The 13,131-nt window shown below is 30.9% G+C and overlaps 1 protein-coding gene across 1 annotated transcript in view; it reads right to left on the bottom strand.

The window, feature by feature from the left end:
- The window catches only part of LOC106469173 (origin recognition complex subunit 4-like), a 99,354-nt gene that overhangs the window by 44,237 nt on the left and 41,986 nt on the right, over window positions 1-13,131 (bottom strand). The window contains exon 6 of the mRNA XM_013929637.2: window positions 8,671-8,757. Coding sequence (XP_013785091.1) covers window positions 8,671-8,757 — 87 coding nt within the window. The remainder of the gene's footprint in view (window positions 1-8,670; window positions 8,758-13,131) is intronic.

The raw sequence follows: 13,131 nt of genomic DNA, 5'->3' as shown, positions 1-13,131 counted from the left end.
CTTGGCAAATGAATCATCAACGTTAACATAATACTATCATGCAATTGCCACTATTGGTTTTTCAAAATGTGCAGTAATCCCACATTAATCTGTAAATGAAATAAATTTATAATTAAATAATGATAAAACATTTTATTATCATGATAAGGGTAATAATGTTTTTACTTAAAAAATTTCACAAATACAATTACAAATAATTAAGCAGCCAATTAGATAATTTATTTATGTATGTTGTTTAAAAAAAATAAATATAAATATGACATTAAGCAAAGATTTGAGTCATTACAAGATTTTGCAATCATCTACAATACTCACGAAACAGTAAACTTGCCTGACTTGATGAAAGTTTTATTATATTTGACATACATACTTAAAAACTCTCATAATTAAACAATACACTCAAGTAATGGTATGCTTATTATAAAGCAATCTCCAGTCACATGATTTCCTTGCTTTGTACTGAATATTTATTCCTGTGTCTCGGTATATTACTTTAAACTAATGACCATAAAACCTTCTATAAACATTGTACATTTGATACTGTGTTAAACTTTTAATAAAGTTTTCTTTCTTACCCATTCAGCTCATCTCTAAACAGTATAAGCTTACGTACCTCATCTCAAGTTATGTCTTCTCACTTAACACATTTTCTGTAGTTTTCAAACAGATATATTTTAACACACAAATCCTTTCACAATTTACAATGAAAGGAAAGTTTAAAGGAACTATAAAAAAAAAAAAAAAAAGAGTTCTTAAACCTATCTATTTATTCAATTAATATGTGATAGTCTAATTCTTTCTCTATCCAATCATATTTAAATGTTCGTTATAGCTGTTTTCAAAGTTGTGTTTCATTAGTAAATGTTCAAACCACTGGATGTGGCACCACAGCAAGGTTTAAAGCATAAAGGAAAAATAAGAGAAATGCTTGAAAATCAAGAATTTGATAACATATTGTTATCTGGTGATAGATTCTTCTTAAAAATAGTTATTACTTGGATTGGGCAGAAAAATTCTTAAAGACATCTACAAATAGCTTGTTTTGTTTACAAGTAAAACTCTTTGCAGCTGTGCAGAAATGAAAATTGATTTTATAACTGTTTTGGAGTTAAAATTGCTTAAATACTTAGAATTAACATACAAAATTGCACTAAAAAATATGTGGGACAAATATATGAAAAGCTAGAGGAAATATTGTATGCAGGTAAAATAATTTAGGAGTATCATACATGCAAAGCAGTACAAAATCAGTAACAACATGAAAATAATATGATTAATAGTATTCAGCAGTTTCTTCCCATAAATCTGAGGTCAAAATTTTGAGAAAATGTTACTTAAAACAGGGGTGAACCAAGATGCTGTTGGAGAAAGGGTCCAACTAGACCTCTACTAGCATTACTGATAATTTTATATTACTTTCATTGTTGTTGTTTTTTCTTACTTATAACTATACATTTCTAGTAACTTTAGTAATAAAATCAATTTGAAAGCCTACAAAATCATTACGAATAGCTAAGTTGGGTTATAATCCAAAAATTTCTGAAGCTTATATTTATATTTCTAGTAATGTGATTTATATGAAAATAAAAACAGTTAAAGGCGAACATTTTCAAATTTTGTAATTCAGATTAAACAGCCAGTTATAATTATAGATAAAAAAATAAGTCTACAATTAAATTCCTATTTTGGCATTTGTAAAGAGGATGCCTGTTGTTGTTTTTTAAATCACCACTGATACAGTCATAGCACTTGCATTTTCACTTATTTTGGACATCAACAATACAAAAACATCTTTATTGCAAGCATTATAACTTCCAAACTATTAAAAATCAATTTTGTAACAAGTGTATAAGGACTGCAGGTGTATTAAGCAATACTAACCTCAATGAAAACAACCCTCTTACAGTTTAGAACACATACATATTATTGTAGTGTCTGTAAAAAGTCAGGACACAAAAATTTACTATGCCAATATTGAGTTGATATTCATATTGTTATATTCAGTTAAAAATAATCAAGTATTAGCTGAGGCTATAACTGGATTGCTGTAGACTACAGCTGTGTTGACTTCAGAAAAACTGAAAAAAAATTTACTGTAATAAATAGACCAATGAAATAAAAACACTGACATCTTATATTTCTTTCTGATACTGTTGGCTGTTTTTTTTTATTATTAAGTTCCAAAAAAAGGAGGGGGTTTGAACCCTGAGATATGTACCTACTTATACAGCATTAAATAACAGTTATTAATTTCTGAACAAAATAGGTGTGTGGGGTGAGTGTTTTGACTCCCTTAGATTCCTCCCCCAAAACTGTGCCTGCTTATACAACATTAAATAATAATTATTAAGTTCTGAAAAAAAGGTATGGGAACTTTTCCCCTGTACCCATCCTCTTGATCTATGTCTGCTTATTAAGAATAGCTATTAATATCTGAAACACAAATGGATGGGGGTCTGGACTTCCTGGAGGCCCCTATACCAGATCTGCACCTGTTTATACAACATTAAACAGTGTAAAAAAACAAACAATAAATTTACATTTTATGTAATGGTTAAGTAGTCAAAGAGTTGGCAGTGAGTGCTACTAGCCAGTTGTCTTCCCTCTAGTCAAAAGTTCAAAATTAGTGACAGTAGCAGATAGCACAAGTAGCTTTGCATTAACAAAGACAGGATGAATAAATTTAGTGGCAATGAGAATTAAACCGATAACCCTCAAATCCTGATGCATCCCCCACCCACTATTTAACTTTATATTTAACAATAAACAAACATAATGGCAAGATTTTGATTACTCAGACATTTGGTAGTAAACTAACATTTGTTAACTAAAAGAGTAAATAATCAAAAACCCTAATTTCGATTAGATTATTATTTTAGTGACAACTGATTTAATTATAATTCCAATTAATTATCTTTGGAACAATCAAAAATAGTAATAATCCGAAACCCTAATTTCAATTAATTAATTATTTTCGTGATATTAATCGATTATCTTAATTTTCATGAGACACTAATTGACGTAATTGATGTTAATAGGTAATCAATTAATCATCCAGCTGTAACATCTCTCTGGCAAAGTTTTATGCATGCATTTGTTTATTGTCCTAATGTTAGCCAAAATACAACTAAACATTCAGGAGCTAAATGATTATTAATAAAAAAATTATATTTGATCATGAAATAAGTATAAATAATTGTTAGTAATTTAAATTTGTCTTAATACCATCTCCTCATCTTTATCAGCAGAGTAGAGATTATCTTTGTTATTAAAAAATCAATTCTAGCCTTTACCATACAATAGCACTTAATTACAGATATGTAGAAACAGAAATTATGTTTTGTGTTTCTACAAATATATAGTTTTGTCACTAAGCTTAATCAGTTTTAATGCATATCAGAGTTCTAGAAATATTTTTTACAACACAGTTATTACAACGTGAAGAATAGCTGATGTAGTTATTATAACTATTCTATGAACATGTGCATCCTCAGGGGTACTATTTGCTCAAGGGGTCTGGGTGTTCCAGATGTGAGCATCTCTCTCCAAGTCAGTGGTTACATGTTGACTGATGCCACAACATGAGCAAAAGCCTTCTGTCCAGGAGAGTACTTCTCCTAGACCCAACATCTCTCCCATACATACATCCCTCTCCACTAAACTCTCTCTCTCTCTCTCAGTCATGAGTAATTCTACATCTAGAAAATACCATTCTTTTGTGAGATGCATTTAAGTAAAGGCTAATATGCATGTTTTTAATTCAGAAACACCACAATAAATGCTGATGTCACTGCACCAAAAATTATCCTTCATATATACTTGTGATATTTTAAATTGAACTGATTTCCCTAAAAGTATCAGATAGTTAGACCCACTAATAACAGCAAATTTACTCAGAAAACAAAGAGAGCAATCTGAACCTAACAGCTTGACTAAGTTTTATTAGTTTCTTATAACTGTGGTACCAGTAATACTGAGATCAAATATTCTTATACCTCAAAACAAAAGTAACTTTAGCAAGGTATTATAGCTAATATATTTTGAATTCAGCTTCTAAATTGCTATAGAAAGAAGAACAAGTGTTTGATGAAAAAAGCAAATCATGCTTAAAAATAACATAAAAAAGTGTAAAGTTTGAGGTACCTACTGACATACAGTACTGTACAAAAGTGTTAGCACAAGAGAATATTTTGTCATTCTTTCCATTTTATGGGGCAAATTACTCCATGCCATTACAGAATGTAAATTTCAACACTATGGTAATGCTTCACTGATCACTGTTGACAATTTAATGAGCCAGGGTGAGAATACTTATCATTCTTTAGAATTTCCATATACTTGCACAAATTTAGGGTCTGAAATAACTGTCATGGTTCCCCATGCAGTGTCTTAACTATATAGAAAGAAGCTAGCATATGGTACCGGTATATACTAGAAGAAATCGATTTAATAGCACTCCACAAATAAACCTTGATAAAAACAGTGTTTAACACTAAATATTAAGTTTTGTTATCAAGCCATGGCCCAAAAAGTGTAGAGAACTGTCAGTAGAGTAGAGGGTTTGCATAAAGCTTTAAAAGTTTTTTTGGTGTACAAAACTTAAAGATAGCTTTTATATGCAGAAAAATTTGTTAGCTGAGTTCTTGCACAGATCTTAAAATATAACGTTGATAAATGGAAACATCAGCACATGTAGATACATAGATCTTGAAAGTTGAGTTGTTCAAAACTTGAAAATAGCATTGATAACTGGACTAATTGTTGGTTGAGATGTTGCAAAGGAAATATATGCTGAAGCTTTAAAAGCTTTACCTGATGTTGGTTGGACTCTCCCAAACTGCTATGACTTGAAATGTTCCCCAAACACTGTCAAATACACCCTAGATTGCAAGACCAAGACAGGTAAGTTTGAAAATAGGAAAGGAAGAGGCAGAACACCTAAACTTAATGATACTGATGTTAAGTATCTTTCTTTATGCAGCCTTCAGGACAGAAAGAAGACTGCCACCAATCTCAACCAGGAGATAAACAACCATGTACCAAATGACAGAAAAGTGTCCAGATCTACAGTATCAAGAAGACTCGATGTGAATGGAATATTTGGTTGTGTTGCAGTTAAAAAACCTTTACTTTGATCTCCAAATATTGTCAAGAGACTGAAATTTGCTAAAACGTACAAAAACTGGACTACTGATGATTGGAAAGGGGTGTTATGGACAGATGAGTCCAAGTTTGAAATATTTGGTTCAAAGCATAGGTTGTATGTCCTGTGGAAGAAAGGTGAAAGATACTTACCTCAATGCATAGCACCTACCATAAAGAATGGAGTAGGCAGTTTGATGGTTCGGGGTGTTTTTCTGCTGTGGCAACATGAAATATTTGCAAAATAGATAGAATAATGAACCAATGCAAGTACCATCAGATACTGATCTGTCATGGTAAACCTAGTGGTTTGCATATTATTGGTAAAGAATTCTATTACCAAGAAGATAATGACCCCAAACACTCATCCAACCTACGGGAATTTACTTAGCTAAGAAAGAAAGTGCTGGAGTCATACAAATGATGCAATGGCCCCCACAGAGCCCGGTCTAAACCCAATTGAGCAGATCTGGGATTTGATAGATCAAAAGTTACTTCTAAAGAGACTTTATGGGAGTGTATTAGAGACATTTGGAGTAAAATCCCAAAGAACACTTTGATTAAATATGTTGCAACAATGCCTGAAAGACTGTCTGCAGTTATTCAAGCAAAAGAGGGACACAAAATATTAATCATTTGCTGAACTCAAGCACTTCCACTGAGTTTCTGTTGTACTAAATATGAAGATTAATAAAATTTTGATGTTTCACCTGTGATTTATCTTCCATTGTTCTTTGAAAGTAGCCTGAAATCTAATTTTTGACTTTGTTATAACACTTTTGCACAAATCAAGTTTTAAAAATTTGTTAAGAAATGTGGTCTTTGACACATGTTAGGATTAACTAGATAATTGGTTTGGTTTGTTTTGAATTTCACATAAAGTTACACAAGGGCTATCTGCGGTAGCTGTCCCTAATTTAGTAGTGATAGACTAGAGGGAAGGCAGTTAGTCAATACCACCCACCACTAACTCTCAGGCTACTATTTTACCAACAAAAAATGGGATTGACTGTCACTTTATAACAGCATCACAGCTGAAAAGTCAAGCATGTTCGGTATGATGGGGATTTGAACCCATAACTCTCAGGTTGCAAGTTAGCAATAACCAGATGATAATAACAGGGATTTGTTGAAGAAACATTATCCTAAACATAAGCTTTGACTAAATACATAAGAAGAATAACGATGTGCTGAAGAAACAGTCTACAACATGTTAGGATTAATTAGATAATAACAAAGAAATGTTGAAAAATATTGTTTTTAACACAAATTAGGATTGACTAGATAATAAAAATAAGGTTTGGTTTGTTTTATATTTTGCGCAATGCTACACAAAAGCTGTCTGTGCTAGCGATCCCTAATTTAGCAGTGAAAGACTAGAGGGAAGACAGCTAGTCATCATCACCCATTGCCAACTATTGGGCTACTCTTTTACCAATAATATTGGATTGACCGTCACATTATAACGCCCCCACAGCTGAAAAGGCAAACCTGTTTGTTCGAATGATGATTCAAACCCACAACCCGCAGATTGCGAATCAAGTACCCTAACCTCCTGGCCATGCCAGGGCCAATAATAAAACATATTGAACACAAGTTAGAATTAACTAGACAATAACAACAGCTCTATAAATTCTACAGAATTTTAATTGTACTTTAAACAAAAGTTTTGCACTTCCCAACCTAGCCATAATTCATATCTTAGAGATTAAATCCCAGTTAACTTTGTTTTAAAGAATATTAATAGAGTATATAATTTTGTGCTTTTCTGAAAATTTTATTATTATAAAATATATATTTTCATTAGTGTGACAATTTTATATCAAACATGTTATCAAATATTTTAGTCCACCACACCTGAACTTTCACTGAGTCTGAAATACTTCCTTAGGAAAATGAAATGAGTTAAAGCATGTATCATTCTTCATATTTTTAAAATAAATGTGGATTTTGTTGCTTAACCAAACTGTCAGATTTGGAAAATCTAATATATGTATATTTATTAAGTTCTTTTTGCCAATTGTTGAAATAAATGGCTTTTACTTATATTTCTTTATAGTATAAACATATACTATGCTTAGGATTCTTCTAAAGTAGTTGTCTGTAATTTATTAGTGATAAATTTAATGATGAATAAACAGCACACACTTTACTTGTTTTCAGATAATATATATATATATAATTCGAACAAGTTAAACCTATGTGCAACAAAGTCTTCACACTACAGATATTACAGGCATATCATAAATACTATTTGTATATAGTTCTCTTCTTCTTGTCAAAAGTCCACTTAGGCCAATTCAATTACTTTAGAATTTCAGTTGACAAGTCAAACTATTCTTCTCTATATTACCATTGTATAGTATTCTGTGTGTGATTCACTTATAGTTGAATCAAGTTACTGCAATTCATTTGGTCTTCTTTCTTCTGAAGATCCTCTGTTCCTTTTATCCAAGTGTACCCAGGCACAAGTCAGTTACTTTAGAATCATGCTTTGACAGAATAAAATTATCGTTCTTATCTTTTTTTTATAGTTTATTTCAGTCTAGCATATTAAACGTTAGGCCTATCACATCTATAGTACTTAACTTCACACAGCTATATTCTCTTTTGCTATTATTAGTCTATTGTTGTCTGTCTGCTGCTTCCCACTCGTCTCACGCTATTTAGATCTTTATTACATGGTCGTCTGGCCACTTTCTATATTCTCTACACCAATTACTTGTTAGCAAAACCTTCTACAATCGTCTATTTTAACTCTTATTATAAAAAAACTTAAAAATAATAAAGTATTCACTGACAAATATAAATTAATCACTAATACTTAAACCAAACAATCTTAAATATCATGACACAAATGTCACATTTAGTGTTGTTTAATCTTAATAAAAGTTAATCACTTCTAATAATAACTACACTTGAGTTCATACTTTCTATTTCTTCTTTCTTCAGCATGACTAACTCAGAAAACAAAATTCTAATTCAGAATAGCTTAAGGCCTAAATATAATTTCTTAATAATATCTTGTTCCTCGATACTCAAATATTTTCTTCTCAATTAGAAAGAACCATATAAAAAAACATTCCTTTTGAAAGCATCCTTAAGAAATGTGACACCTAAAATGGTAAGTAAGTAAAACAGTTTAAGTTCAAGCATCAGTTTCAATCTTTATTTTATTATTATTGAATTTATTATATTATTTTGAATTTTCTTATGAATTTATAGGTGAATAAATTTAGTTCACAAACAGTCAAATTAAGTGCAATGGAGTAATAGTGTAAAAGTACATGCAAAACACTACCATTAAATTCTGAAAAACATATAGCTAAAATTACTTTGAATACTTCCTGAATGTAAAGAATATCAAAATTGATAACTTAAATAACAAATTCAAATTTTGAAATATACATATATATATTTCTTGAATGAAATCCTTAACTTTAGTGGCTGTGATGCTTGTATGTCCAAGATATGCTTTTCTTATACCACAAATATTTCTAAACTTATTGCAAGTCCTAAAATGCTTACCAGTAGTTTCTTGAGGTTTCTAATGTTTTTGTTAGTTTCAAACTGTCTTCTTAGTACAGATTTAGCACCTCTTTCTTCTAGTAATTTCTAAAAGCCAAAATAAAACAAAATTTTGAAATTACTGAATAAAAATCCAAATATTTAATTAAAAAGTTGGTTTTCTCACTCAATACATTTAATATTGTCACATAAAATCCACACAAAATTTTAAAGTATCATTTCTAAGGCAGCTGCAGGAAATGTTCAGAAAATATAATCTCTTTTAAATGTATATTTTAATCAGATTCAAACACAACTACTAATGGGTCATTCCAAATGTGTTTCTCATTACTGCTTCACTGAATATCAAAGGAAACATATTCAATGGATCATTCATAGTTTGTTTGTTTTGATATTCATGCAAAGCTACATAAAGGCTATCTATGATGGACAGCCTTAATTTTAAAATGATAGACTAGATGAAAGGCAGCTATGTGAAACACGGTCAATCTTAGGCTACTCTAATTGAATAGCATGATTTTGACTGTCAACCCCAAAGTTTGAACATGATTTTGCAGCAACAGAGTGCAAACCATAGACTCTCAGGTCCACAGTCTGGCACACTAATCACTAGGCCATGCTATGCTCTTCATTTCAAGAAATGAATACTTTACTTCATTAGTTCTTTACACTTGGTTCCAGCATATCATATACTGAACTAGCTGGGTTAAGACTGTCTATGAAAAAGTAAGCTCTCTTTTATATGAAGGCTCCGTTTTTCATTGACCTTGGTTAGGATCTTAAAATAATTTAAATAGATGACTACTTCATACCCACTTTAGGTATACAACAATACATTCAATCTATTCAGCATCCTTAAATTTACAGTTTTTTCACGTGTCTGAATCCAACATAGATTGTTTACATAGAAAAGTAAAATATTTTATAAAACAGCAATACCAGTATTAATATTATCTAACACGTTTTTTTATAGTATAACCACCATTCTCACAACTGGCTCCACAGATGGTAAATGTTTGGTTGACTCAAAACATTAAGGGCTTGAGCATCAGTTTCTCAATTGATTTAGTGTTACATGATTTATTATTTGATGTTTTCATACGGTTTATTCACCTGCATTTTGGTCAATAATCAAAGAGATGGAGGTATCCTCAATGCTGTTTGGGTACTTTCACTGCAATGATTTCCTATCTTTAAATGCACCTTTTGAAATTTTCTAGACCTTATATAATTTTACAACTAATTGTTAAGAAGAAATTTTTTACATAAAATCTCCTCACTGGTTTATAATCATGATTATAGTCATCACAGCTCTGCTAAGTATTTAATACATTCATTACTGAGAGACTATGTAAAGAAACTGATTTCTGGCACTTTCCTACTATTTTCTGTTTTGCTATGTTTGGATATCATGCACAACCAGCTAGCTACTATTTAACAATCATCTCTGGCTAATCTAAATTAAAAATTAGTTGCAGCAATAAATGTTGTCTATCTTGTCTTGTGTTGAAAGACAATCAATCAAACCATCATAATGACTCTATATGTAAAATCACTACTGTCATCAATTTATTAACCAGTTGATATTGTGATGTACAGTATGTAAAGCAATTCTGTAGTCTCTTTCATTTAAGAATGAATTTACATTGAGTGCATATTACAAAACATGGGTGGTGGCCGAGTGTTATACTGCTAAGCACCAAACTATAATGGGGGGCCAATAAAGTTATCTATCTACTTATTTATAATATAATGACGTCGGTATTATTATGGAGCAGGGTTTTTAAGGATATCCTGAAAGTTGTTGGAGATTTACTATATTACAACAGTTATTTCTCATAAAATTGTACATATTATTATTTCTATATCTCGTATAATTCATTATTCTTTGTTAGTGATCAAATTTGTTATAAATATGTGTAAGCGTAAATTTTATGAAAGATACCTTATGATTCCTCATCTAAAAGTAACAGTTTTCTGTTATACATGTATTGATGAAGTTTTCATTCTCCTTGGTCCCTGTAGTTCCCAGTGTATCATCTTGTAAACCTTCCTCTTTACTTTTGAGTTTGTAAAATCTAATTTTGTAATGAATCCTATATTACACTGATTTCACCTGACTTTTTAAGTGTTATGTTTATTTGGCATACAGAGATGTAGTGTTTTTTGTTTATTCATAACTTTTTAAAGCTTAATTGTGAATTTGGTGCATTGTTATTACATTGTTCTAAGGTTTAATTTTTTCTTTTACTTTTTATCTATATTATTGTCATTACTATGCTTATCTACAGATATCAGAGAATTTTTTATGTGTTACATGACATTCTGTGGAAGTATCATGGCATGTGTGTTGTCCAGACTTAATGTTATGATTCTGTTATGCCAAGCTGGTTTTGAAAACAAAACTTTATTGCCATTAACTCCTAAACTGCTATTATCATCAATTGATGGTTTACCATAAACTGCTAATATTGTTCATTGATGATATCTCCTTAGGGTGAGACAGTCATATTCTAAGAACCAGGTATACTCTTTGCCTATTGTAGGAAGATGTTGTATATATGGGAGGAAAACAGAGGAGCATGTCCAACTAGGAGAGAAATGAAGATGTAGAGTGGCTAGGGCATGACAGACCATACACATCAAGTCAACTACATCCAAAAACCATGCCACTGGGAACCGACATCCACACAGGGGTAGAATGAAGCTCATACCATAGGTAAGTCAACTACAATCCCAAGAATGACTCGCTCCTATGGGCTGAAATGTTGCAGTTTTAATTGCTTTAAAATATAAATACATTCCACTGTGAAGCTATTCATGATATTAAACTTAATCACCCTGTGGGATCCTCATCACTTAATATTCAAAAATTAACCTTATTCAGTTGATACACAACTTGCTCAGGTCATGTGACTAAAGAGATGTGACACAATCTCAGTTTCAACACTATTTATATTTAAAAGTGTGACCATGTATCATAATTTTATTGAATAATTAGAAAAAATTCATTAATAAACATATAGAAAAATACATCTAATATTGTTCAGCATTTTCTTATATAATGAAACAAATTACATTAACCCGATTACTACCAGCTACTAACTTTCTTAGTAGCCAATGCAAGTCTTGCTATATGTCATTACAACAATAAAACTATTGGTTACAAAGTTTTGAAACTTCTTAAGAACTTTCATAAATGCACATACTTTAAGAAACATAAAGCCTGTTACTTTTTGATAAATTTAGTTTTTTGCATTATGATTTTTAATATCTTGGAAAATTACATTAGGAAATGGTATTTATAAGAAATTATTACCATATTTATATTTGTTCTAGATTTGAACTGATTACTTTTTATGTTTTAGAATATTATTTTGCAATCCCAAAAAATTTGTATCGTCCATAAAATGCAAATTTTATCTATTTTTTTAATTTTTTAATAATCATGTACTCTCCTTATGGTTTCAAGTAATATACAAGACCCAAAAATAATATTTGTAAATAAACCTAAACAACAGATGAGTATTTTTGTTTTTAACTAAGATTTCATGTTTATATATGTACATAAAAACATTTTAATTTTCTTTCATAAATATATTTTTATTTCAAGTTTATGTTTATGTTTCATTGCAGCCGTACTTTTGTTTATTGTGCCGAATAAACCGTGGGGTCAGCAGCGTGAACTTTGTACGTTTTCAGTAAACTATCTCACCTCTGTTGGGGGTTATTCTCGTTCAGCCCAGCGCGGGCGCATTTGAACATTACTGTAGATATGACAGTAAGAAAGCTTTTCTGACTGTGGGGTCAGCAGCGTAAACTTTGTACGTTTTCGGTAAAATATCTCACCTCTGTTATGGGTCATTCTCGTTCAGCCCAGCGCGGGCGCATTTGAACATTACTGTAGATATGACAGTAAGAAAGCTTTTCGGTACTTGAATATCATTTCTTTGAACTTTCAAACAAGTTTATTTCAACATATGTTTGTGTATGTTATTTCACTATAGAGACAAAACTAATTGCCACTACTAGCAAATGTATGTAACAGTTTATAGTACAGGTGGTTTTAATAAACACCGCCTGAGCCTGACCCCTTGTTACTTAATACATCCTGTTAGAAGAGATTACCAAACGATACAGACACCATAAATTACAAAGAAAATTACTTTACAGTACTTAAAACATTAGTCCTGGTCACATTCCTCTCATTATAGGCAAGATTTATGGTGGAATTCGAAACTTTAGCTCTTCAATGTATTGAGACCTCAACTGTGAGAATGTCATAGCTTCCCTGTATTATTGAGATGAATGTATTTAGCGTGTTTCACAACCAACATATTGGTTTTATTGTTGTCACATGTACACTGAGTTTGAACCATTTGCAAAATATCAGAATAAAATATATATATATATATATATATATATATCAGTCAGACTGTTTTAATTCTAACCCAATAACAA

Source organism: Limulus polyphemus, unplaced genomic scaffold (assembly GCF_000517525.1).
Source record: "Limulus polyphemus unplaced genomic scaffold, Limulus_polyphemus-2.1.2 Scaffold3336, whole genome shotgun sequence".
Taxonomy (NCBI): domain Eukaryota; kingdom Metazoa; phylum Arthropoda; class Merostomata; order Xiphosura; family Limulidae; genus Limulus; species Limulus polyphemus.
The sequence above is the reverse complement of the archived record's forward strand: the minus strand, read 5'-3'. Positions and strand labels throughout refer to the sequence as shown.